We start from the raw sequence: 27259 nt of genomic DNA on the forward strand, positions 1-27259 counted from the left end.
TACAGTTCATTTTGTCTTCACTTTTATTGAAACATAAAATGTTAAATATGCAAGCTGTACTAATAAAGGTGCTCCTTGAAGTTGATAAAGGAGGGCTTGGTTACTTGTGGCTTCCTGCAGGGGAGAGAAAGAACAGAAGGTCAAGATGGTTACCCCTTGCTGCCTTCCTCTCATCCCTCATCATGATTCTTTTTCCAACCTCTTCTATGTGCTCTAGCCACTTCCCTTGACTTCCATCTGTGACCTCTTAGCCTATTCACCAACATGTGATCTTTGTAAAACCTAATTTAAAGCATATTAATTCTCTTTTCTAGAGCACTAGAAAGGCTTCCTGTCTCACCTAGATAATAATTTTTAAAGATTTACCCTGTGATAGACAAGAACTATGAGATCTGGCTTCTCACTGCTTCTCCTAATATGTCTCTGCCATTTTCCCCACTCACTTTCTCTTTCGGTCACACTCATTGCAGTTCTTTAAACATGTTTAGTGTATTTCTATCCCCAGGGCATTTGCACTTGCTATATTCTGTGCTATGACACTTTTCCTGCATAAGAATCACATGGTTCACTCCCCAACTCTGTCCATTCTTTGTTCTGATTTCATTATTTCAAGGAAGGCCTTCCCCAGTGAAATATGTCTACGAGTACAGCATCCATCATTCTGTGTTTACCTTTGTCTTCCTTTATTTTTCCTTTTATCTTTTTTTGCTCTCTGGCCTTTGATATATTTACCTGTTTATGTATTCACTCTGTTTCAACTCACTAGACTATAAGCTTTCTGAGTTAAGAAATCTGTTTACTTTGTTAATTGGCATATTCCAAGCATCTAGAACAGAACCTGGTGCATGGTTAGTGTTGGCAAGTATTATTCAACAAACAATTCAATGTCCAAATGTAGCTCCATTGGATGGATTAGGCACTGGAAGCTGTTATGCTAAAATGATGCAATCTTTTGACTGGATTGTCAGAAACCAAGAGTAAAAAAGTAAACATTGGATTGTCAGAAACCAAGAGAGTAAAAAAATATGTGGTGAATATTGGAAGTATTGAGATCAACTTTATACATTTTACTATAAAATATAATTTTAAGTGTGTATCTGAAAGGGATATTGATAATAGGCTTATAATATAGTGTTAAATAAAGCTATTATGAGTGAAGAAAGTAATCATTTGGTCCTGACTTAATGTACCCAATCTATAACATTTTAATCAAAATAATAAAAAAAGTTACATGGGAGCTTGAAGGAACTTCTGGAGTGTGATTGAGGATTTGAAAGCAGACTCTGAGTGACTGGTGATCTGCATTGTGAGAACAGTCTGAGAACCAGAGACTGAATCAATACAAATTCTACCTTATAGGATGTATTTTGTACTATCTCGTAATGGTAGCTGAATGTCAGTAATGTGGTATTTGCTGTGATATTTTCACTCAGAGGATCAAAGTGCTGCTTTCTCCAAAGTTAGCTCCTTTATTTACTCTATTTTGTTCAGGGTTCGATGCAATGTTTGGTTACTTAGTGAGAGAGAGAGAGAGAGAGAGAGAGAGAGAGTGTGTGTGTGTGTGTGTGTGTGTGTAAGAAAGGAAGAAAAAAATAGAGTATGAGAGGTAAATGAATATAAATAGTAATGGAAGCATTAGAATGTTTCTATTTTAATAATTGTTACCCTTGGTTTTTCATTATCACATTCTGCCATGATTTTCCTTACCTCCTTGATTGATTAATTGACTGATTATTTGTAGAGTTGAGGGAATCCAAATGCATATAAGTTGGAAAAAAATAGCAGATAATCACCAGGCTATGTCAACAAAAACACCAGTTTGACCATTCAAGTATTCAGCCATCACTGGACCTAACCACCAATATCATGCTCTCATTTATTTCACATACCACCACCAACTCTCAATACTTAACAATTTTTAATTGCCAGGAAAGAGGTAGAAATATCTTGTCATGGATAATCGTTCTATGGTGGGCATTTGGGCTTTATCCCTTGGAGTTTCAAATGATTGCTGCACCTGAAAAAAGAAAATAGGCTGTAAATGAGATACAGCTCTTTTGAAGTCTCAGAAAGCATCTTGCACCATGAACCGGAAAATGCCTGGAATGAAAAGAGCTTTCAGATTTCATAGAACCAAGCCCACTGGCATTCTAACTCCTCAACATTGTACCCTACCTCTTAGAATTGACATTTCATCTCAGACTGTACTGTTAACATCTAAATGAACACCTCATATCTAATCTAAGGCCTTTCAACCTTCATTTCGTCTATATTCCATTTCTGACCTACAGATATAACAATCAGGTTATCCCTTGGAAATTGTTCATGAAAATTGGATAAGGAAGGATTCTGTACTCCCAAATCCCATCAGGTTTGATTCCTCAGTTGAAGGAAAAGTAAATCCCAGTATCTTAAAGACTTGAACACTGAACAACTTTCATATCTCTACCACCAAGCTGAACTTGTAAGCCTTTTTGCATGGGCTAATTGATAAGAGTCTACTTATCCTAAATCCAGAATTTTTAGTTCCTTTTTCTATGAATACCCTTGAAAGTACAATCTCTAACTCCTAATTATCTGAAAAGATTTAAAATATTTAACGTCCTAGATCTCTATTCACAGGAACTCTATCTCAATTTATGCTGCATTCCCTCCTCCTCCTCCTCCTCCTCCTCCTCCTCCTCCTTCTTTTTTCTTCTCCTTCTCCTTCTTCTTTTATTACTTTTTTTAAACACAGTATCTTACTTTATTGCCAGGCTAGAGTGCAGTGGTGCCATCTTGGGTTTCCTGGGCTCAAGCAATCCTCCCACTTCACCTTTCAAGTAGGTGGGATTACAGGCACCTGTCAACATGCCCTGCTAATTTTTTGTAGAGATGGAGTTTCTCCATGTTGCCCAGGCTGGTCTCAAATTCCTGGATTCAAGTCACTCCACGCTCCTGTGACTCCCTAAGTGCTGGGATTACAGGAATGAATGACTGTGCTGGTCCCAGATGGCTTTCTTTTTTAAACGCCAGTGTATCTTTATTTTCCCACAGGAGTTTTACTGATCTCTACCATTTTTACTTTATAAATAACTATACTATTATGTGTTAATAACAATCCCATTCTCTCTTTAAACAAGAGGGAGCATTTATCTATTTATTTATGTATCTATTGATTCAATAATTATTAATTGTATATCTGCTACAGGCCAGGTTTGTTGAGTTGCTTAGTAAATTCCTGCCATCTTGAAGTTTGCATGTTAGTGAGTAAAATCAAATAAATAAACAGACACATAAATAAACTATTACTATATGCTTAGTGAGTGGAGGTATGAGCTATGGGGAAAAATAACGTAGAAAGTAGTGGGAATAAGGAATGTCCCAAGTAGTTCAAAGAGTAGCAAACTTTTTCTTCTGCACATTTTTATTGAAAGAATGACTTCTTTTTTGTTTCTTCTTGTATGCCTTTATGGATCCTATAATAATCTGTAAGCACATATTTGTTTGTTAACCACATTTTCAGTATCCATATCTCCCATGAAAATGTGAGGTAGGCTTAAGTCATGTAGGCCTCATTTACCCTTCTGTCACCAGAAAGAACTCCATGATTTAGCAGAGCACCCAGATTTTATTAATTTAATAAATTAAGTAATAAAAATTTTTCAAAATATTTTTCATTCTCTAAAACTTAAGAACTTACAGTTCATAACATAAGGCTTATGGTTGATATTATTTTGTTTTACTTTGATCTCCTTCTGGGGTATATCGGAAATGTCTTTTCCATAACCGTATTTTAAAAAGCTGAATGACAGAAACTAGGTATCGCTCTTTCACTTGCCTGACAAAGATTGTCATTGTGAAGTGAAAGGTGAGTCATGACAAATTCTTCCTGAATAAATAAATGAATAACTAGGAAAGAAAGAGATGCTTACCTTCCGAAATACTTCCTCTAGGTGGCAGCACCAAGAATATTTCTGGAAGCACGCGATGAGTTGTGTGATGAAGATGGAGCCCATTGTGCTGTCTCTCCAGGACACGTTATCTATGGTGATAAAGGTTGGTATACCTTGAGCTGTGTTTTTGTTTATATTTTTGTCTTGAGAATGTTTTTAAAAAGAAAAGCATAGCGTGGGAGTTATCTTTGCAGATTTGTAGGAAGCACTTAAAACCTGACATTTATCCACTTTCCACAAAAACTAAACAGAAAACCTGGCAAAAGGTGATCAAAAGGTACAGTTTGTAAGCATTACAAGAGATTGTGTAGTGATTGTATTTTGACTCTTGGGATTCTTGATTTTGTAGAATCATTCAAAGGTGGCCTCTTGGGACTGACTTTCTACTATAAACCCCATGTTCATTCTCTTGACTTTTATAGGGGCTTCAGAAATAGCTGGAATTATCCCACTTTACAGAGGAAGGAATAGAAGGTCAGAAAGACAAAGGAACTTCCCCGTGTTCACACAGTGAGTAAGCCACAAAAAACTGCCACCAGGCTCCAAAGTTGTTTGCAGATTATGCCACACTGTGTTTCACCATATAGTAAAATAAACACATGCAATGTTTCAGTTATAGAAGATGAAAAAAAAAAAAGTGATAAAAATCTACTCTACAGGATAGTGCCAATCATAAGCAATACTGTATTATGTACTTGAAATTTGCTAAAAAAGTAGATTTTATGCCAAATAGTCTTTTCACAGACTCACAGAAGGATGATAATAATAAACAGAGAAGTGGAAGAATCTTTTGGAGGAGAGAGATATGTTTACGGTATAGTTGTGATGATTTCAGGAGTCAATCCTTATCTACAAACTCATTAAGTTGTATACATTAAATATGTACCATTATGTATGTCAGTCATTCCTCAATAAAGTGCTTTTAAAAAATAAGATCTAGAAATAGATAAATTAAAAACAGTTAAATAAATGTATGCTACTTAAGATAATTACCTAGAAGTAAAATACTAACCAGTGTTCCCTGAGATTAGACGGAATCAGCCCCACCCTATCATTTTCAACTTGTTTTAAAAGATATCCACATTCCTAGTGGGGCATGCAATGGCACTGCTCTTCATAGAATAAGGTGGGAAATACGGAGAAGAAGACTTGAAGTTGATCATTTGAGAAAGGGAAGCCATTCCTGGAATCCATAAAACACTATTCAAAATGTTAAATGGGTTTAATAAAAAACAGAATTAATCATGTTTAAATGATGAGTGGTGAATGGGGTTCCTTGTATTGTGTTGTTTTGATATTTGATATACCTCTGACTGTAAAGTGTAATACTTATAGTAAAAGTACAATTTTCAAAACTGTGTGTTTTGGAGGGGTAGGCATCTGTTCTCGCAGCACACATAAGATCATATATAGTATGTGAAGAGCACACAACATTCTATCAGATTATTGTTTCATAGAGATTCTTGATTTTGTAGAATCATTCAAAGGTAGCCTCAGGCCCACAAATCCCTTACTGCCACCAAAAGATACATACGTGGGGTTGAAGAGCAGAAAGCAATGAAGTCCTTCTCCACATGGGTCTTGTGAATAGCATCTTCCTCTAGGTTCTCAAGTGACTGTGAAGAAGCCACTGCCAAAGATGCTGGAGCATCTGGGACCAGCAGATCCCCGCGGTTTGCTGTAGAGACATTAACTTTCTGTACACTGCTGTGCCTCCCACAATATGGCTATCACAACTGCCCACCTTGTTCATTTTGAATGTTCATTCTAACTAGTTCCATACATACAGACCCACACACATACAAACCCACACACACACCACCTTACTTTCTCTCCAGTGTCATTCAACAGTGTGCCTACTGATAGTGAAATCATCTTTACTTTACCATTTTTTAGAGAAAAAAATCTGTTTTCTTTTGAAAAATAGGTTCCAAGGGCTATGAGACAATTGGTCGCAAATTCCTGGCATCAATCAACCTCCTGTCTTGGTCTCCCAAAGTGCTGGGATTATAGGCATGAGCCACCATCCTCAGCCAGCCATGAGGCAACTGAAAGTCTGGAGCAAAAGTTGAACTGCAATATTCTAAAGTCCCCCGATCTCTTTAATAATTTTCCCCTTAAAAAAATTATATTGAAAAGGGATAGTGTTTTACATAATGGCTCAGTTTCAAATGCAATTCTTCTTAAACCACACAATGTCAAAGTGTCTGTGAAATATTTACAAATCAAGCTGTTGTGAAAATGATTCCATTCCAAAGTTTGAGTATTTCTGTTTAACTTTGATTTAGGGATTCTGATGATATCCTTCACCACTTACTGTGGATAAAATTGTACAGAAATTTTCCTGCTAATTATGATGAGACAATTTCTTATTATACCGGCCCCTTAGGAAGAGTTTCTCCAGAATTCAGTGTACTTTATTTGCACTGGATGGGGTCTAAAACTTGGCCCTAAATATAAACCAAACATCACAATCCTCTGCATACACCTTCATAACTGTTAGATGTTCAGTCTCAGCACTCACCACCCCTGCAGGCCTGGACAATGATGACCTTGGGTTTGTCCCTTAGACTGAGGCAGTTGCGGTTGTTGAATATCTGGAAGATGGTGTCATAAAGCAGCACATCTGGGTTTTTCTCATCATGCGCCGTTCCACAGATTCCCTCCAGGATGCCATGAGACATGAGCACTAAGAAAGTGCTGTCTGAGGACTTGTGCTCTGGTCGGGCAGCAAATGCCCTCAGCACTGACTCCATATCCTGGAAAAGAACAATGTCTAGCTTCAGTTGGAGAAGCAATGAATGGGACTTCCTAGATTTACCATGAGTGAAACAAGAAACATTATTTTACATATCCTGGTCATGGTGCTTCACATAGTGCTTACTCAATCATGACAGCTGTTTTATGGTTTTATTTTTCCTTCTCAATGGGGCTATGGGTTCCTGCTTTCTCTTCCTGCTGACATACTGTCTTCATAATATACTATATATTTTTATGTTACTCATGTTACTTTTTCTTTTTCTTTTCCATCTCAATCTTTTCTCTACTTACCTACCAAGAGTCATGTGCTATAAATGTGTCACACGACTTTCTTTGTAAAACTCATCCCACTTTGCTTAGAATAGAATCAAACTTCTGACCTGACCATATTCCACCCTCGTACTATGTCCCTTTTCCTTCAAACTCTAGTCACACTAGTTTTCTCTTTGTGCTTCTCCTGTGCCAGGTTGATTTTTCTGTTCAGCCTTTTCACAGGTAGCTTCTCCTACTTTGAAAGCACCGCATTCATGTCTTTCCGGAGCCGTCTCTGACCAACCCAAAAACATTGCTCCCACCCTATAATTCTGTCTCACGTTTCCTTTTTCTTTTTTTTTTTTTTTTGCTTACTTTTGTTTTTTTTTGTCACTGTTATGTAGGCACACACATGCACATCTGGTGTCTCAAGTTGTCTTTTTTCTTACAATTTCACTGTTTCTTTCTTTTGTAACCTAGATGAATGCCAGCAGGGAACTTCCTATCTCATTTACAGACCAATTCCCAATGTTAGGAGTAGCTCTTGGCACCAAGTTTAGGACTCAATATTTGTTTTACAAGTGTACTCCTATTTAAAATTTATTACCCTATAATTTTGGGGAGTATTCCCATCACACGATTTTGGAATTCAATAAGAAACATGAAAACATGTGCCAATCATGTTTAGTTTCAGAGTTGAGGATATTTGGAGCACAAAAGAGACATAGATTTACCAATCTAGTACTCTCATTTTGCCTGTGCACACACACAGACACACAACCACACACCCACCCACCCCCACCACACACACACACGTACACACACACCCAGAGGCGGTTAAATCTTGTTGAGCTCCTTAAAACTAACTAGTTATTAGAAGGATGTGTGTTGAATATGTATGAGTTTGGGGTGGCTGAGGGGTTCTTACCCTGGCTGTCAGCTTCTCTTCTACAACCACACTGTAGTCCAGACCCTCAAGCAGCTCCTTCATCCCTGTGATGTCAAAGTCAGCTCCATTCCTCGGAGGCAGATGGTCAAACTCTGTATTGCATATGATGAGAGCCAGGCGTGTGCGGTCCTTTCTCTCCTTTATTGGATAGATCTGCAGGAGATGGAGATGCAGTGAATTTAATTTACTCAAGTGTCTTTTCAACCCCCTTGTACCTATCAATGTTGCTTTTTTAAGTCTTCATGCAACTGCTCTCTTCCCTAACTTGCATCAAAATACGCTGACTTTCTCTCTCTCAAGAACCTGGGGAAAGAACCAGGACATATCTGAAATGATTATTCAAGAATCTTGAGGAAATTAGATAATTCTTACCTCTTTCTTCTCCCTTTTCATCTTTACCTACTCAAATTTTTCTTAGCATTCAAAGTTCAAGTCAAATTTCATAAAACACAGGAAATGTTGTCATTGGCTCCAGTGAAAAATGAATACAGCAAAAGTCTTTGTCTTTGGAAACATAGCTGTTTTGGTACTATTTTTAACACATCAACTTATAATGTTTTTCAGACTTTAATTATATTTCCCAAGTATCCTTTATGTCTAGACTTTTCAACTAAAGTGTGAACAATTACTACTCAGCTATGTTATCTTAGAAATATTTTTACTCCATGGCTAATGCTGCAATTGTCATAAAATCCAGATAATTGCAAGAATGAATACAGGAGCAATAGAAATACCAATTTTCTTCTAACCCATGATAAAATGATCTGCATCATGGGTTGAGAGAAGATTGGTATCATTGTGAAGTCACATAATATTTTCCTTACTCAAAGCATTTATGAAAATGTTTACTGCCATCTGACCCCCCCCCGCCATCATTCATTTAGTGCTGTAAGAAATGGTGCACTGAAGAAAAGCAGTGATTTCTCTTCTGTTTTTATGCTTTATGCAGATAGCACAGCACCTCTTCAGCTCTTTCTTTACATAGTCTCAGGAATTCTTCATGAGGGCAAAGCTTGAGCGCATCTGTAGATTCTCCTGTCTCAGGTGGTCCAACCTCCATATTCAAATTAGCTGCAGGATATAACATAATAAAAACTGTTATTTCTGCCTCTGTGACCCAGTTTATCACCTAAGAAGACTGAGAGAGAAGATATCCTGGGAAGAAGATTTCTCCATATGTAGGGGTTATAGTTGTATCTCATATCTAGTATTCTATATCAGGAGATGTATTGTTACTGGAAAAGAGAGAAAAGCAAATCCAGCCAAACATGCAATCATAGATTCTGATCATTTTGGGGAAAACATTTTGATGATGTTTGGGTTAAATTTAGCCTTTCCTTATATAGTCAAAAGAATTTGATTTCTCCAAAGGTTTTATTCTGGGACACTCACTTATCCATGTGGACTTTCTATTATGCCTGTACAAGAGTATGCTGAGTAAATAGTTGTCAGAGTGCTATCTACTACAAATTTAATGTGTGTTCTATAACCAATATTCAGTTTCTACTATCACATGTAAAAAGTAAAATTAAGTAAAATTAATTCTAATAACATTTATTTAGCGTCACATATAAAAAGTATTATTTTAACATGTGTTTTCAGCCACAAGCCAAGTGCTTAATAGCTACATATTGCTACCATACAGGATGGGACAACATCTCATTTTGGAGTAATCATCCCCTCCTGACCCCCACTTTGCATACGGATACATACATACACTAAACCACAGGATATTGAGTCTTGTACTTTCAAGGCATTATTTTTTTAAGCAACTTTACTCTTAATTTTTAATGATTCTAGAAGAAATGAACTTCAATGATCCCTGTTGAAATGGTAAAGCCAGCTATTTAATGAAGAAGTGCTGTCTAGTAACAATGATGCTGTGTCCAAGGTCAGAGACAATTATTTTGTCAGACATTCTGACATAACTCTGGATGCCTTGCCTCCAAAGTGCTGAACAATGAACACTAAATTTTCAACCTGTGTTTTATAATGTGAGGAAATAATATATCTCTTGTGGATAAGTTTGGTTCGGATTCATTCTGATCAATCTCCTAGAGAAATCTAACATTATCTGACAACGCTTGACCCCTTCTGACTGAGATCGTGCACAAGACTGGGAAATTTCAGAATCCTCCCTTGAAGGAGAAAGAGAGAAATTTTAAAAGACATCTTAGAAATGAAGTTTACCAAGGTCCGATATAATGAAGTGTCTCTTCATGAAAAAAAGGAGCAGTTATATTATTTCTGTTTAATTATGTGAGCCAACCAAGACATTCTCTGATGAAATAAGAAAAAATACTACTTTCCTATGTAAAACTTTTTGTTTGTAATATTTTATAATTTTATTTCTACTTCAATTATTTATTTTTAAATAATATTTTAAAATAAATGTCTAGCTAAAATGTATGATAAAAGCCTGAGCTCTGGATCTGCAACAAGTTGTAAAAGTGTGCATGAATATCAAACCTACTGGGCATCTCTTTTCATAGATTACACAGTGATATATGAGCTTCCATACCATTTCAGAAAACTCTACCAAGGTGAAGACATGCTGGAACCTTGGATATTCCCTGGTCAGAGGGCATGTTTTTTCATCCAAGTCTTCTGTTTCCAGTTCACTTACAGGCTTCGAGAGCTTCCTAACTTAGTCATCTCCTAACGATCATTATGTGTCTATGTGTGGATACAGTATTTTCAGGTAAAATTAGAAATTAGGCAGAATTTTTATCGTATCCAATAGTAAAATTAGCATTAAAGCAAATCATTTCATTACAATATAGTACATATTATAGTGCAGACTGCTGCCCAAGGAGGGCTGGGTACATGCTAGGTATACTGGTAGTATATCTAAAGTTTCCTGAAATCACTCTGGAGACTCCAAGTGCAGACAGAGCCCAGGGAGCCCCTGGACTCCTCCTGTAAGGGGTTTCAGCTGCCTCATTCCTGCCACAGCCTCTGCTAATCAGATAGATTACTTCAGTTTAGAATTGAATGCTCATTGTGATATCTGGGGTTGCTAAAATCATTGTGAAGCCCCTATTACTTCAATTCTAATTCCCATTAGTTGCATTATCACTAACTTTTTAAAAATGGAGATTGTTTCCATGCCGTACCAGGTTTGAGAAAAACAACAAAACACCTTCAAAAGGACCAGTTTAAATATTAATGAGAATGCAACCTGTCCAAGTCTTATAAACTTGGACAACTATTATACTATCATGTCCTCTCTTTTGATGGGAATACCTCTTCTTCATAGAGGAGTGCTGATTGAAAAGCTCATTTGATTTAGTTAGGTCTCAACAATTTATGTTGCCTTTTGTTTATTACTATTTATCATTACTGGTAATCTGTAATACTTCATGGCTGAAGATTTCAGCTTAATTCTGGGGAAAATTGAGTCTGTCACTAGTGAACTTCAATATGAGAATATTTAAGCTCTAATAATACACATAATTCAATCTGAGTCAAAAGTTCCTAAAAGAAGTTTTAAAATTTTAGACATTTTATATAGATTCTCCTGATCATATTTTGTAACTCACAGAAATGAGTAAGAACTGGAAAAGTCTAATTTGTAGCAGCCACATAAGAATTATGAAAATTACTATTTATTGTATGCATATACTTTATTTATTTATTCATCCTACATTATCTAGGCATCCACTATGTCCCAAGAAAACTACTGATTACTGTTATTAATTGGTGAAGAAACCAGTTGCATTCTGGTTGGAGAATCTTGGTAGACATTCTTTTTGCCTACTGAGATGAAAAGGGAATAAAAACTGAACAGTTTTGTTCTGGAGAACAAAGTGTATAGTTTTAGCTGTATTTGTTTTGTGATGCCAGTGAAAGACTGAAGTAGACATGCTGAATATTCCGCTAGAGCTAAATGAGTCTGGACCTCAGAGGAGAGAGTTCCAGATAAAAGCTAATATCTTGGAGTTGTTGGCATGTGGTGCCTGCTGTTATAATGTTTCTAGGCTTAGACAATCTTATGAGAAAGTACTGGAAGAGTCCCCATTTCACAGATGGTAAGACTGATAACCAGGCAGCTGGGGAGGTTAAGCAACTTGCAGGAAGTTGCATAGGTCACAGGCGACAGAATCTAGGTTTAGATTTATGTATCCCTTACTACAAGGTCTCGTTTTTAACTATTTTTGTGACAGTCTACACACGAGGACTAAGCTTTTTAGCTGATTAGAAACTTGATTCCACCTCACAAAAGAAGTGGTCCTAAAAGGACAATGATAGCTTTAGTAAAAATGATAAGTTAGGAAAGGAAAGATAAGGGAATCACAGAAGACACTGCTTAGACCTTGGCATTAAGCAGATTCTGGAAAAATTGAGGCATTCATTGTAAAAGACCCAATCTTACCTTTTTTATTGGGGGATATTTGGTCTATGTTAAAAAAGGTTTGGAGAAGCATTTGCCCTGCCATACGTTGTTTCTTTTGCATAGAGTCTGCCACGACCCGAACCTTGTCTTTAGTTTTGGCATCATAATATTTCTTCTTTTCCTCTTCCTTCCAGTTCAGCACATTTTGTTCCACCAAGTTATCCAAAACGCCATTGAGAAAATCTTTGCCCAAGGATTCCAACAACTTAAGTGGTTTTTGTCTTTGGTTGCCTTCTGTTAGAAATAGAAAAACTCCTTTAACTATGGGTACAGCTTAAAGAGTTTTACCCTCACTTTATACATAGTTTTATAATGTGAAATACTCCTGGAAGTATGTTCCATTTCACCATCTGTCTTCTTGTATCTGTAGAGTTCTGTCACCCATCAAATTCCTACCACTTAATACTTTTTTTCTTTTTTGTTCTTTTTTCTTTTCTTTTCTCTCTCTCACCCTTTTTTAAAAATTTTTTTTAGCTTCTCATCTTCTCTCTGTGGCATTGGACCTAACCTGGTCATCCACTGTATTCGTGTTTCTCTTTCAGTGGTTTATAGCCTATAGTGATAACGATCTGCCTAAAACATATATTCCCAGGAAAGTCAATGCTCTTGTCTTAAATTCTTCCTACTAGACTATATGATTTTTATTTTTTTCTGTATTTAGTTTTCTTGGTGAAAGAACTATATTTTTGAATTTGCATCTTTTAAACATACACCCTATCCAACATCTTTGTATTCAAAATGCTTAAAAGTGCTTAATATTCTTGTTAAATACATAAAGAATAAACAGATGAATTCATCCTTATTTATAATTCTTTTGAATCTTGAACTCAATGAAAATTCAAAATTGAAAGTAATCTGATTACTAATCTTCCAGTGTGGTGGATACATTTAATTTGACACCACGTTAATGTATTACTTAGCATAATTTGAATATTTATAAGGAAATATAGATATCAAAATAAGGCATCCTTTATTTCAATGCAACAGATATGATTTGGGCAGATTTTACACAGTGATGTTGAATATCTTATCAATTCTCAGTCAATACTATGAAGACAGTTATACAATCCTTGTAGATGTAAGGATACTGTTGACACAAAATGGCATCTAAAGAAAATATGTCAGAACGTTACACAAGAGCTTTTGCACAGAAGCACCAGCCTCATTATCTGGGTTATCTTGAATTAATATTTTAATAAATGTTTATTAGGCAGCTATTATGAGAAAGACATTAGACTTACAAACCAGGAAAAAAGACACCTAACATAAATTAACTTAATAAAAGATAACATCTCCCATGTACTCATTATGAATTAAAAAAATGAATGCATATAAAGCAATATAAACCATTATAATTATCATTATTATTTACAAATCACTGTGCCAAGGTTTTTACAAATGTTAATACACTGGACCCTCACAATAAGCCAGTGGTATAGTTATTACAGTCCCTATTTTATATCTACCATTTAAATAATAACTTGCTTCATATCACATGAATTAAGATTCAAATCTTGTTTTTTCACCATATTCTATATAGTTAGCATGACATGGTTTCAATTGAAATAGTACTCATAGAGCCCCTATCATGCCAAGTGCATTACTGAAATATCATAAAAATTCCATCTAAAGCATATATTAACCTCTCTTAATTGGAAAAGAAAAGGTAATATGTAATTGATTCAAATAACGTGAAAGAACACAGAGTATACAGTAACCGTGAACAAGAATTGAAATCTAGGGGGCCAGAATCCAGAGCCCCCATTCTTAATTCATCAAACTACTTTGCTTGAGAATTGGTGAAGAGCTTCTCAAGGAATGCAGGCAAGATGCTCAAGGGGCTCAGAAAACATTAGTACATTCTAACAGGTAAGATCACGAAGGCTTCTTAGAAGGGGTAGCAAAAATACTAGTCTTGCAATACCATGTACAGATGTTGGAACAGAGTGTGATTTGCAAATAGTACACAGATTAATTGGTGGAATATCCAATTTGCCCAAGTGCTGGGCTTCTGTTTTATTTATTTGTGTGCACAGTAAACTAATATAGTGTTGACTGAATAAATGACATGTGAAAAAATATGAGCAATAAAATTGAAGAGTTTATAACAATAAATGCCACATATGACAAACACACAGCTAACATCATAGTCAATGGTAAAAAGTTGAAAACCCTTTCTCTAAGATCAAGAAGAAGACAAAGACACTCATGTTCACCACTTCTATTGAATGTACTCCTGGCCAGAACAATTCAACAACATAAAGAAATAAAAGGCATCAAAAATGAAAGGAAAAGAAGAAGTTTAATTGTGCTTGTCTAAAGATTAAATGGTCTAAAGATTAAATGGTCTTATATATAGAAAACCCTAAAGGATCCACCAAACATCTTTTAGAACAAATAAACAAATTCAAGAAAATTGCAGGATAAAAAAATCAACATATAAAAATCTGTAGTGTTTCCATATAACAATAAACCATCTTTAAAAAATAAATACATTTCCATTTAAAATTGCCATAAAAATGAATTTAACTAAGTAGGTAAAAAAACATATACATGTACCGGGTATATATCCAAAGGATTATAAATCGTTCTACTATAAGGACGCATGCACACAAATGTTCATTGCAGCACTGTTTACAATAGCAAAGACCTGGAACCAACCCAAATGCCCATCAATGATAGACTGGACAGGGAAAATGTGGCATATATACACCATGGAATATTATGCAGCCATCAAAAACGATGAGTTTGTGTCCTTTGTAGGGGCATGGATGAACCTGGAAACCATCATTCTCAGCAAACTGACAGAAGAGCAGAAGATCGAACACCACATGTTCTCACTCATAGGCGGGTGTTGAACAATGAGAACACATGGACACAGGGAGGGGAGCACTACACACTGGGGTCAGTTGGGGGGAAATAGGGGAGGGACGGTGGGGGGTGGGGAGCTGGGGAGAGAGAGCAAGGGGAGAGATGCCAGATGTAGGTGATGGGGAGGAAGGCGGCAAATCACACTGCCATGTGTGTACCTATGCAACAATATTGCATGTTCTTCACATGTACCCCAAAACCTAAAATGCAATAAAATAAATAAATGAGAAAAAAAACAAACTCCAACCCGATCAACATAGTGAGACCCTGTCCCTACAAAAAATTAACAGAATTGGCTGGGCATGGTAGCACATATCTATAGTCCTTGCTTCTTGGAAGTCTGAGGTGGGAGGATTTCTTAAGCCCAGGAATTTGAGATTATAGTGAGTATAACTGTGACACTAGTCTAGGCTACAGAACAAGATCCTGTCTCAAAAATAACAATAACATCAAATCCCAAAACTATAAAATATTGATAGAAGAAATTAAAGAAGACAAAAATAAGTAGAAATACATTTTCAGTTGATGGACTGGAAAAATTGCTATTATTAAAATGTCCATCCCTAATACTCAAAGAAATCTAAAGGTGCAATCCAATTCCTATCAAAATTCTAATGGCAGCTTTTACAAAAATAGAAACAAGTCCTAAAATTTATATGGAATCACAAAAATAAAAACCTGCATAGACAAAGCAATTTTGAGTAAAGAGGTCAAAGCTGCAGTCATCGCACTACCTGACTTCAAAGAGACTACAATGCTATGATCATCAAAATAGCACGATAATAGTATAAAAATAGACACAGAGAGCAAATGAATAGGACAGAAAACCCAGAAATAAACCCAATTATTTACATTCATTTGACTTTTCAATAAAGTTTTCATGAACACAATGGGGAAAGAACAAACTCTTCAATAAATGTTATTGGGGAAATTGGATAGCCACATGCAGAAGAATAAAATTTATCAACATATACAAAAATAAACTCAACATGGGTTAAATATGTAAATGTAAGAACCAAAACTGTGAAACTACTAGAAGAAAACAGAGGGGAACAACTTCATGACATTGGTCTAGACAGTAATTTTTGGATATAACACAAAAGGACAGGAAACAAAAGCTAAAATACTCAAATGAAATTAAATCAAACTGAAAAGCTTTCACACAGCCAAAAAATAATCAAAGGATTAAAGAGATAATCAACAGTGTGGGAGAAAATATTTGCAAACCATACATCTGATAAGGAATTAAACATGCAAAATATAAAGGATACAAACAATTCAACAGAAAGAAAACAAACATTTAAAAATAAACAAATGACCAGAATAAACATTTTTCAAAAGCAGACATATGGAGAATATGTATATGAAAAATGATCAACCTCTCTAGTCATCAAGGAAATTGAACCCACAATGAGATATCATTTCTCATTTGCTGGAATGGCGATTACCAAAAAGACAAAAGATAGCAAATGGTGGAAGGGATGTAGAAAAAAAGAAATTCTTGTACACTCTTGATAAAAATGCAAATTAGGCCCTGAGAAGTGGCTCATGCCTGTGTTCCCAGGACTTTGTGAGGCCAAGTCGGGTGGAACACCTGAGGTGAGGGGTTCTTGACAAGGCTGGACAACATGGCGAAATCCCACCTCTAGTAAAAATATAAAAATTAGCCAGGCATAGTGGCAGGGACCTATAATCTTATCTACTCGGGTGGCGGAGGCAGGAGAATCGCTTGAACCTTGGTGGCAGAAGTTGCAGCGAGCGGAGATTCCACAACTGCCCTCTAGCCTGGGCAACAGAGTGAGACTGTTTCAAAATAATAAAATAAAACATATATACATACATATGTATATAAATTAGCATGGTCTTTATGGAAATCTATATGGAGACACATCTGAAAGATAGAAATAGAGCTAAAGATATTATCAAGCAATCCCACTATTAAGTGCATATCAAAAAAATGAAACTCAGTATCTCAAAGAGATATCTGAACTTCTATTTCCTTTGCAGAATTTTTCACAATAGCCAAGATACAAAATCAACCTAAGTATCTGTAAATAGATGAATAGATGAAGAAAATGTGGCTTACATACACAATGCAACACTATTCAGCTTTTAAAAGGAAGTAAATTCTATCATTTCTGACAACACTGGTGAAGATAAAGAACATTGTATTAAGTGAAATAAGCCAGGCCAGGTACCAAAGCACAAAATATTATATTATGTCAGTGATATATAGAATCTAAAAAAGTTAAACTCACAAAAGCAGAAGGTGGTGCACAGAAAATATATATAATTTTTATTTGTCAAATAAATTAATTAAGCAGTTAGAAATGTGGCTTGAGGTGTAATCTACACATTCTGATGACACTAACTTTAATCTTAAAATAATAAATAAACTGCTCTCAAATTTATGGATTCATCCCAGATATGGATGTCAGTATTGAAACCCATACATCCAATAGACAATGAGACATCTCTACTATATCTTACAAACTCATTCAACTCAAGTTATAAAGATGAACTGCCCATTTTTAAAATTTCCATCCTTTGTTCTCTTTTCCATATACTAGTAAATAATACCTTCACCCAAAGTACAAAAAAGCAGCAAAACTTGGAGATATTAAGCCTGTTTGGCCTTCCCCTATATCTTATTTCCCTTCTTAATTCACATTGCATTGATTTTATTTGCTAAACATTTTCAGAATCTGACTACTTCTCTCAATTCTGATTGTTCATTACTTCTATTCAGGCCAACATCCTTTCTTTCTTAAGAAATAAATTCATTTGAGTATGGGCTTATAAATTTTTCTATTATAAAGACACATGCACGTGTATGTTTATTGTGTCACTGTTCAAAATAGCAAAGATTTGGAACCAACCCAAATGTCCATCAAAGATAAACTGGATAAAGGAAATGTGGTACATATATACCATGGGTTACTATGCAGCCATAAAAAAGGATGAGTTCATGTCCTTTGCAGGGACATGGATGAAGCTGGAAACCAACATTCTCAGTAAGCTGACACAAGAAAAACAAACACTGCATATTCTCATTCATAAGTGGGTGTTGAACAATGAGAACACATGGTCACAAGGAAAGGAACATCACAAATGAGGGTGTCTCTGGAGGTGGGGGTGTTAGGGGAGGGATAGCAGGGGGTAGTGGGATAGGGAAAGGATAGCATTAGGAGAAATACCTAATGTAGATGATGGGGTGATGGACGCAGCAAACCACCATGGCACATGTATACCTATGTAACAAATCTACATGATCTGCCCATGTACCCCAGAACTTAAAGTATAATAAATAATTTTTTAAAAAAAGAAAAATTCATAAGAACCTTATCAACCTGCTCTTCATCCCTTCTATTCTATTCTTCACTATGGCGAGTGTTCTAATATCTAGATTTGACCATGAAACCGCTCAGCCTATTCTATCCTAGGCCTTCTCATTCACTCATCTTCTGATACTGGTTCCACCTTGTTTATTACATTCAAAACATTCTGCCCTTCACTTGATTTCTGAAAAGCTTGTATTTAGAGATCTCTGTATTTCTAGCCCCCACCTTCTGGTTCCTTCTTGTTTTCTTACTGCTGTTTGTCTATCCTTCAAGTCTCAGATGAGATGACACTTTCTTCAGGGAATCCTCTCCGATTCTTCCAGAGGAGAGTGTCAGAGATATATACTCCTATGGCACCTTGTATCTCCTTAGCATAGCATTTTTTTTTTTCCATTTATTTATTTATGCCTGTGTTTATTTTTGTGAGACAGAGTCTCACTCTGTTACCCAGGCCAGAGTGCAGTGGTGATATCTCAACTCATTGCAACCACCGCCTCCAGGGTTCAGGCAGTTTTCCTGCGTCAGCCTTCTGAGTAGCTAGGACTGCAGGCACACGCAACCATGCCTGGCTAGTTTTTGTATATTTAGTAGAGACGGGGTTTCACCATGTTGACCAGGCTGATCTTGAACTCCTGACCTCAGGTGATCGCTTGTCTCAGCCTCCCAAAGTGCTGGGATTGGATTACAGGCGTGAGCCACTGAATCCAGTCTTTTAAAATTTTTCCCATTCTTTTGTGATTCCCAGCCTACTTATCACTATCCACTATTAGATTTTATGCTCTGTGAGGACAGGGGCTGTGAACTACACCTGCATTATTTTTGGCATTTGGGGGATATTTATTGATTATTTATGGAATCAGTAGTGAAGTCAATGTAGTTCATGGCCTCTGTCCTCACAGAACATAAAATCTAACAGTGGGTAGTGATAAGTAGGCTGAGAAACACCAAGGGGTGTCTGTTCAGCTCCTTAGGGGTCTCAGTTGGCTCTAGCTAGTAGGAAGAGTCTTGGTTCAGGAAAATTCTCCTCAATCAGGAATATTTCGAGATTTCTCAGACAGAGAATAGGAGGATAGTTTGGAAGGAATACTCTTGGAGTTCTTGGTTTGGGATCATCTGATTTGGAACGCCTTCTGTCTGTCTCATCTTTGCATGTGTTTGTATATGTGAAGGGGATCTTAGAAGGAATTACCAAAGGATGTACAGCAGGCCTAACTCAGGGAACTCTTATTTGTCTGGTTACATTAAGTGAGCCTGGAGAAAGCTTAACAGGCCTAGCTCATGGTGCCCATCTGCTCTTCGACTTACCCAGAGACCCCGTTGTGAATTATCATTCTGAGGTAGTCCCTCCCCACCTGCAGTGAATCAAAGACAATAGGGACCAACAGGAAAAGCTTTGAGCTTTGCAGGTTGATATTGGGTGCTGAACAAGGTGACTAATCGCTGTTTTGTTATGTGTATTCTGCTGGGATGGAAAATGTATATTGGGTTCCCCACATAGCCAGTTGGGAAGTATCTTGCATTTTAAGAATGTTGCATATGGTTCCATGACACAGAAAAGGGTAATTTTCTCTTGTAAAATGGCTTGAATCCCACAGCTATGGGGAAGTGAGCAGGGTCATCAGAAGCCATTCTGTTCTTCTCCAAGTTGCAGAGAAAGGGAATCCAGAAACCTGGTATGCCAGCAAAAAGGGTAAGAAATTCTTACCAACCAAGTTTCTGGTCTCTTTCTCCATCTGTGTAAACAGGAAACATCACTATTTGTTTCTCTGCAAGGGTTTGATTACTAGATAAGAGAATTCACAAGACTAGTCTTAGCCTGTAGTAAATCTGGTGTATTTTGTGCTAAGTCTTTGCCTTTCTGTGTTCTGTAATGGAAAGAGGGGTATCACAGGATAGAATATGGTTTTAGGACCCCTATAAGACTCCTTTTCAAGCCAGCTCAGCAGGCTGGCCAATTATAAACTTTGCTACATTTCCCTGAAACCAATACTGTATGAAATTTCTCTGGCTTGTTTTGTTTCCTTAAGAGCTTAATCTTGTGACCATATGGGGATACTTTCTTTTGGCTTACATCATCTGGCCCTAAAAGTTTTTCTTAAGCAGGTAGAAGCTTTGGCAAAGTTAAAATTGGCTTCTGTAGGATCCTGGGAATAGCAATAGAAACTGCTCAATGCTGTAACTCAGTAGCTAAGACTTTGCCTTTTGACAATAGCAGCATGGGCTCTATTCTTAGCTTTTCAAATTTCTTTCTGGTTTGTTATTTGCATAACTTTTCTATTTATTGAGGTTCCCCCACACCCCCATGGTTAGCTTCTGATTTCCTCTCTTGAATTTTCCTTTCTCTGAACTACCTTGGGGAAATTCTAAATCTTGTAAAAAGAAACTGCTTACCAAAGCCAGAAATATTGATCGTAGGGCTAAAGTTGGGTAATAAGAAATTTAAAAGGATTTTTTAAAGATCACTATGGTTAAAAGTCAGCTTAATTAAAAGTGAATAAACAAGCTATGGATACATTTAAAAGGCCTTTATGTTTTTCTCTTCTTGGATCTTGCTTTTCTGTAAAAGGTTATTTTCTTCTCAGTCAACTGAATTATTTTTCTCAATATTTTGTCTTGCCACTCTTAAAGCACACTTGAGAGGCCCTAAGAGAAATTCTGGTAGCCTGCGATTCCATGCAAAAACACAGAGAAAATAGAAGAGGCACCACAGACTGCATTTTGGGGACGACAAACAACAAAAAACAAAAAAATCCCTCTGTTTTTTTCATGAAACCCTATGAATTAAAAGTAGATAAATCCCTCTCAAAATCAAAGGCCATGTTCTGTTTTGCATTGTGTTGTCTGACAGTTTGAGTTTTGGGGGTATCAGAAATTACTTTGCATTGTGAGAGAGCTTTGGTATGTAATAACTAGGTAGGAAATATACTTTAAGGGATGGCTAATAGTATTTTTGGAGGGATTTTTGGCCCTTTGCACACTTGGATAAGAGAAGCACGCTCTGGGCCACCTGGAAAATATGGAAACATCCCTATCCCTTACTGAGAGATGAGACTCCCGTGGAGAATAGGCTGATTTCAAAATGGGCTGATCAGCTTTAGGTTGCCTTGCAATAAAATGCAGGGTAGAGGGACTGCACTGTCTTTTCCAGTAGTATTTCCCTCCTTTGGGGATCCAGGATCTAGTACAAAATTGCACCCTTAAGTTTGGAGATCTGTCTTTGCCTTCAGCTATGCCTGCTTATTTAGCTGGGAAAAAAATGCGTCCTTTCCCGGCCCTGTTCCTCCAAGGGCTCCATCCTGAAGCTAGTAATCCAATTAAAAAGCTGGCAAATAGAAACATTACAAGTGCTGAATTTTGTTTTTATATTTATATAAACTTCTATAATTCTGATATAATTCTGTGTACATTGTTAGTAATTATAATTGTTATGTAAAATTGTTGGATGCCATAGAAGTAAGAAAAATTCCTAGTCAGTTGTAGCTTTAACAGTGTCTATAGACTTTTGTGATCCACACACATTTTGCCTTGTTTTGGTCCTTTTCAAAAGGCAGTTTATAATCAGATATAGGACTCTGAGTGCAGGTCTAAGATAACTTTAAAAATCGTGCTATTGGAATAGAGGAAAAAATGAAACTTCTAGGACTCTCATGGAGAGCTGATGTGTTAAAAATCGCTAATCCTTTTGTTTTCAGAGTCAAGATAACTTATTTCTTTAGAGCTATTTGCAACTTTTAACCAGTAAGTAAAATAAACTGTGAAAATATTTTGAACCATATTTGTTTCTCTCTACCTGATTTATCAGAATTTGGAAACTATTGTTAGTATTCTCAATTTATGACAGTACAGTTAATTGCATAAATGCAATAAGAATTTGTTTTCTTTTGTAACAGGACACAATTGGAGAAACTGCTATTTTACCAAGGCTTTGACTGGAGTAACATGTTTCCTTTAAAGAATCAAAGTTGAATTATAAAGCCAATAAAAGCGCTGTGGGGAATCTGGCCTCATACCTTGCCTACGCAGATTCCTTGTACAGGTTCTTGATCTGTAATAAGTAAAGAATGTCACTATGTCACTTTCTAACAGGTTCAGGAGCTCCAAGTTATCTTGGAATCTTGAAAGGAGAGGAATTTACCCAATTCATAGGTATTTCAGGGTACAAACACATGACAGGGCTTGGCACTTAAAAAGTCTTATCTGAGATTCCTCATGAAACAGAGTTCCGTCAAGGCCAAGTTAAACAAAAATCAGCCTAAATGAAAAATAGTTATTCTTGCTGCACTTTATGCAAATAATCAGGCCAAGTACAGTAAGACTAAAGATTATTTTTGTAAACAAATTAGTTCTCTCATAATTTTTTTTAATACAAATGGAGTCTGGAGAGAGAAAAATTATGCTTCAAAAGAAAACCTATAATATACCTGTTGTTAGCTGTCCTTGAGTTTTTTTCTACAGTTTGGAATAAATCCTGAAGTCTTTGTGGATTAGAAGTTCCCAAACTAAGCTTTTCAATCTTTGTCTTTAAAATTTAGAATTTTACTCCTCATCCTAGGACTCATTATTTACCTGACAGGAGGCTCTTCACATAAATACTGCAGTAATACAACAGAGGAGAGTACTAATGTTTTGTCATGCAAGCACTGGAGGCCCAGCCAGGCCTGCATGAGTATGCTCATACAATTGCAAAGCAGTTCCGCTCTTCTCACCTTGGGGTTCACTTCAATTTCCACTATGTCCCCTGTCAGCAGGTAGAAGCCAGAATGATCAATGGCCTTTTTCCATCTTCATAACCTACAGCTTAAGATTAAGCTGCTATAAAACCCAAAGGGAGGGATTGAAACCACCTTTGCAGTATTATAACTGAGGAAATTACGACAACCTAAGAAATCGGACCTAACCAATTCTATCTTGCTTCTGACCCTTAAGCTGTCCTTGTTGATTCCTAGTATAGGCCAAACTAACTTTGAGAAGGAATGCAGTTCATGATTTGACTCTGAAACAAAATTGATAACAGCCCTTTTCCAAAAAGATTCCCTTCTTGATTGGGTTTCAGCCTGCCTTTGCAGGACTAACAAATCAGCCACAAGATTAAAAATTACAATTTAGGGGTCATGCAGCCTCTCACTCCTAGAGTCTGAACCACCCCAACTTGCTTCTGGGGATAATATCACTATTGTAAAACCTAAGGTCAGTACTTAAGATATTTTGCAGACACTGTACTCAGTGGAATCAGTTGACACCACTTAGACCAGTAATCTGTCCCAACAAGTTCTGACATCAAAGCTAGGAAGAGAAGACAGCAATCAAACTTCACTTTGACATCCTATGATTCCATTTCCCAGTTGACTAATTAACACTTCCTACTTCCCAATCCCCTACCTGCCAAATTATCTTTAAATATTCTGATTTCTGAATGCTCTAGGAGACTGATTTAAGTAAAAATAAAATTCCAATCTCCTGCACAGCTGGTTCTGTGTGAATACTCTTTCACCATTGCAATTCCCCTGTCATGATAAATCAGCTCTGTCTAAGCAGTAGGCAAGGTGAACCCATTGGGTGATTACAAATTCTTAATAGCAAACCAGGTAAGTTTCATTTCATTTAACAGCCGATAAGTGCACATTGGAAGTTTCAAACAGAAGGAAGACACATTCATTCCCCTATCCATTCAGGAATATTTAATGAGCATCAATTCTTGAAACTTACTCTGCTAGTATTGGGGGTGCCATTTTGGAAAGATGTTCCTACACATTAGAGCTTACAGTCAAATAGAAAGACATAAGCAAATAAGTAAGATGAAATATATTAGAAGGATGTAAATAATGAGCATATGCTCAAGAAAAGCATAAGCCAAGTGTGGCTCAGATGGAAGATAGCTGTCCTGAGAAGAAAGAGCTTGGCACTGAGACCTGAAGGACTAGTAGGAATTTGTCCCTTGGACAACTGGGGGTTGGTCTCTTGGCAGAGAGCGGTGTGGGAAGAAGCACAAAGGCTTGAGGGTGTCTGATGTAACCAGAAAACTGGGAGAGCTGGGCTTTAGAAGGAATAGAAGTGTGAAGCAAGGACTGAAGTGGGAGTGATGAGAGACAGGGCAAATATTTAAGATATTTGCAGAAAGTTAGAGTAATGGCAGAGTCTGAGAGTCATGCCAACCTGAGATCACTCCTCTCAACAGACTTTTTACCTAAAGCATATTTGAAGGCATTTTCTAAGTATTCCCTTCAACTCTAATATGGTAACAATAGCACAACTGTATTGATTGGTTTTAAAATATTAAATCAGAGAGAGTGCGTAAAATAGCTATTATATGGTATTTTTTAAAGAAATCATTATTATAGATTTTTTGTTATTATAATAATCACTGAATGAAAGCTGCAGTGATAATAAAAATGGGAGGAATCAGTTACAGGAAAAAACTCATCAGGACCACAGTTTTGGTTCCAGGCAAAGTGGTGCAATGTTCAAACACATTATGGGATACAATTCCTCAAGAGTTTAAGGTAACAATAGCTGACTATATTGGATGCTTATAATTATCAAACCATGACTTGTTTTTGACTAGTGGCTTTCAATTTCTCCTATTATCTAATATTTCTATTATCTAATTTATTATATAATATTATCTATTATCTAAGGTTCCTTGATTCCAGGAGCTTAAGCTAAATGTTGTGAGGTGAGTCATAAATCCAGGAGAGAATTGTTCTGTAGCAAGAATCAAAGGAGTAAAGAAACTCAACAACAAGAAAATATGAGTGAAGTAAATATAGTAATTTTTTTATGAAGCTGAAATCATGCTTTACAGGGATTAATGGAAAAAAATAGATACACATGTTTCAAAAGGTAGAAAAACTTGTCTGAATATTCATATATACTGTATTTTTTTAAGGCAATAGAAAGCCACTGTATGTCCCTGAGCAAAGTAAATTACATTAATAGATCACTAGCAGGTAAGCAGAGAGAGTTAACTAACTGGTCAACTTTCCTAATGACACTAATCTACAGACAAACTTATGCCAGGTCAGTTTCATAAGAATTATCTGCAGAGCTTCAAAAGGGAATAAGTGCCTGTAAGGTGTTTAAGATTGAGCTATTCAGATTGAGAAATAGGGTAGTCATTGACTTTTTTAGTCATTGGTAGTCATTGACTTTTTTAATATGACTACAGATTACTGTGATATGTTATAAGGTTTAGAATCCACTGATCTGGTCCAATTTCTTTTTTTTCCTATGAGGAGAATGAAACCAAAGATGTGATACGACCTATTGGAATACTAGCTGCCTAAGTAACTCATGACTCTATCCCTTAGGCTTTTCCAGCTTCTGTTTATAAGACACGTGACCTGAAAGTTGTGTGCAGAATGGATTGGAGGGTTAAGTCCTGGAGAGAGGGAGACCAATTAAACAACAACAACAACAGCAAAACAAAACAACTGTGATAGTAACCCATGAAATACTGAATTAAAGTAGTCACTACCAGGACTAAAGAGAAAGGGGAAAAAAACAGAATAACTTTAAACAGACTATGAATGTAATTCACAGTAAGAGATGGCAAAAAGGGTAATAATTCAGAGACTCTCAGATCTAATTATGGGAGAGAGGTTTGTGATGTAGGCAATTAATTTGGAATCAAGATAAAGCAGAAAAGATTTCAGAGTGCATTTTGAACCTTCTAGAATTGTCTCACACAAATAACTTCCTCTGGCTTTCTTTACCCTCCTTTTGATTACCAGAAGCTAAGAGAAAGGAATTAACTTCTTTCTGTCTAAAAGACATCTGGAAACATATTATCTCTTTCAGTGTCTCTAACGCCAGGACACGTGATTCACACTACACACAACCAGTAAGCAAAAGAGTTCAGTATTCATGCTATCAGCTTCCTTTCTTGTGTTGATAACACAGCAATAAGTCAAGTGTTTTCTAAAATCATACTCACAAGCTCTAGTCAGAAAAGAACTCACCTGCCATAGGTAACAGCCTCTGTCCTTTCCTACTTCGCTGAAAAGAGGCTCACACTCAAAAATGAAAGTAAACTGTGTATTTCCTATTACAAAGGGCGGAAACATGTAATCACAGATTGTGAAACTGCTGCTCAAAGCTTTCCAGACTAATTGTCAGGAAGTGCATTGTCGTCAGCAAATTAGCATCCAAGTACTGGACTTTACTTTCTTCCTGTCTGAAGAAAAAAAAAAAAAAATGAAACTGACAAAAACATTGTCCTGTGGGTTGACACCTCAGCCTGTTTTTTTCCTTGTTTCCTGTGCCCCCTCCCACCTTCTTCTATCCATCTGTCTCCTCTCTTTGTGATCTCTCAATTTTTCTTTCTCTGATCACATAAAAACACAAATCCTGAAAGAGTTTAATCTGACAAGTCGTTTTTCATTTCCTCATAAGAATTAACCAGATAGTTCACATTTCTTGCTTAAACTGTGTTGATGGCTCCTCACGATGCCTTCCCCTCTGTCTCCCTGTGGTCTTAACCTTTTATTGGAGATAATGCTGAAAGAACCCTCTGTCTACTCCCTGGCATGCTTCCCTTTTACTACCAAAGATGGCCACAACATATAATTTTTACTGAGGTGAAAGTTTACCTTTGCTTTTTGATATCGCCTGAATGAAAGCTGATTGTAGAAGTAGTCTCAGGCTATAGTGAATTGATGTGTGATTGTATAAAAGAGATATATCCAGAAGAACAGTTAATGAAAGGAGAAAGAAAAAGGTGAGGGAGGAGCCATGATGACCGAGTAGAAACAGCTCC

At 36.6% G+C, this 27259-nt stretch overlaps 1 protein-coding gene across 3 annotated transcripts; it reads right to left on the reverse strand.

Annotated features, from left to right (window-relative positions):
• On the reverse strand, positions 1-26668 carry LOC108315451 (caspase-4). Of its 3 annotated transcripts, XM_037744393.1 has the most exons (10): positions 26463-26607; positions 23211-23787; positions 12272-12526; positions 8858-8967; positions 7876-8049; positions 6460-6694; positions 5470-5613; positions 3915-4024; positions 1914-2017; positions 1-114 (listed from the first exon to the last, which is right to left on the reverse strand). In XM_037744393.1, the coding sequence occupies exons 3-9, from the start codon at positions 12351-12353 to the stop codon at positions 1919-1921; spliced, it is 954 nt and encodes a 317-aa protein (XP_037600321.1). In that variant the 5' UTR covers positions 12354-12526; positions 23211-23787; positions 26463-26607; the 3' UTR covers positions 1-114; positions 1914-1918. The 3 variants fall into 3 exon arrangements, with proteins under 3 accessions (XP_037600321.1, XP_017400286.1, XP_017400284.1); XM_017544797.2 differs by lacking the exon at positions 23211-23787 and having other exon boundaries at positions 1890-2017; positions 26463-26668; XM_017544795.2 differs by lacking the exon at positions 23211-23787 and having other exon boundaries at positions 6-114; positions 26463-26668.
• Positions 26669-27259: the final 591 nt, after the last annotated feature.

Source organism: Cebus imitator, unplaced genomic scaffold (genome assembly GCF_001604975.1).
Source record: "Cebus imitator isolate Cc_AM_T3 unplaced genomic scaffold, Cebus_imitator-1.0 Scaffold171, whole genome shotgun sequence".
NCBI classification, from domain to species: Eukaryota; Metazoa; Chordata; class Mammalia; order Primates; family Cebidae; genus Cebus; species Cebus imitator.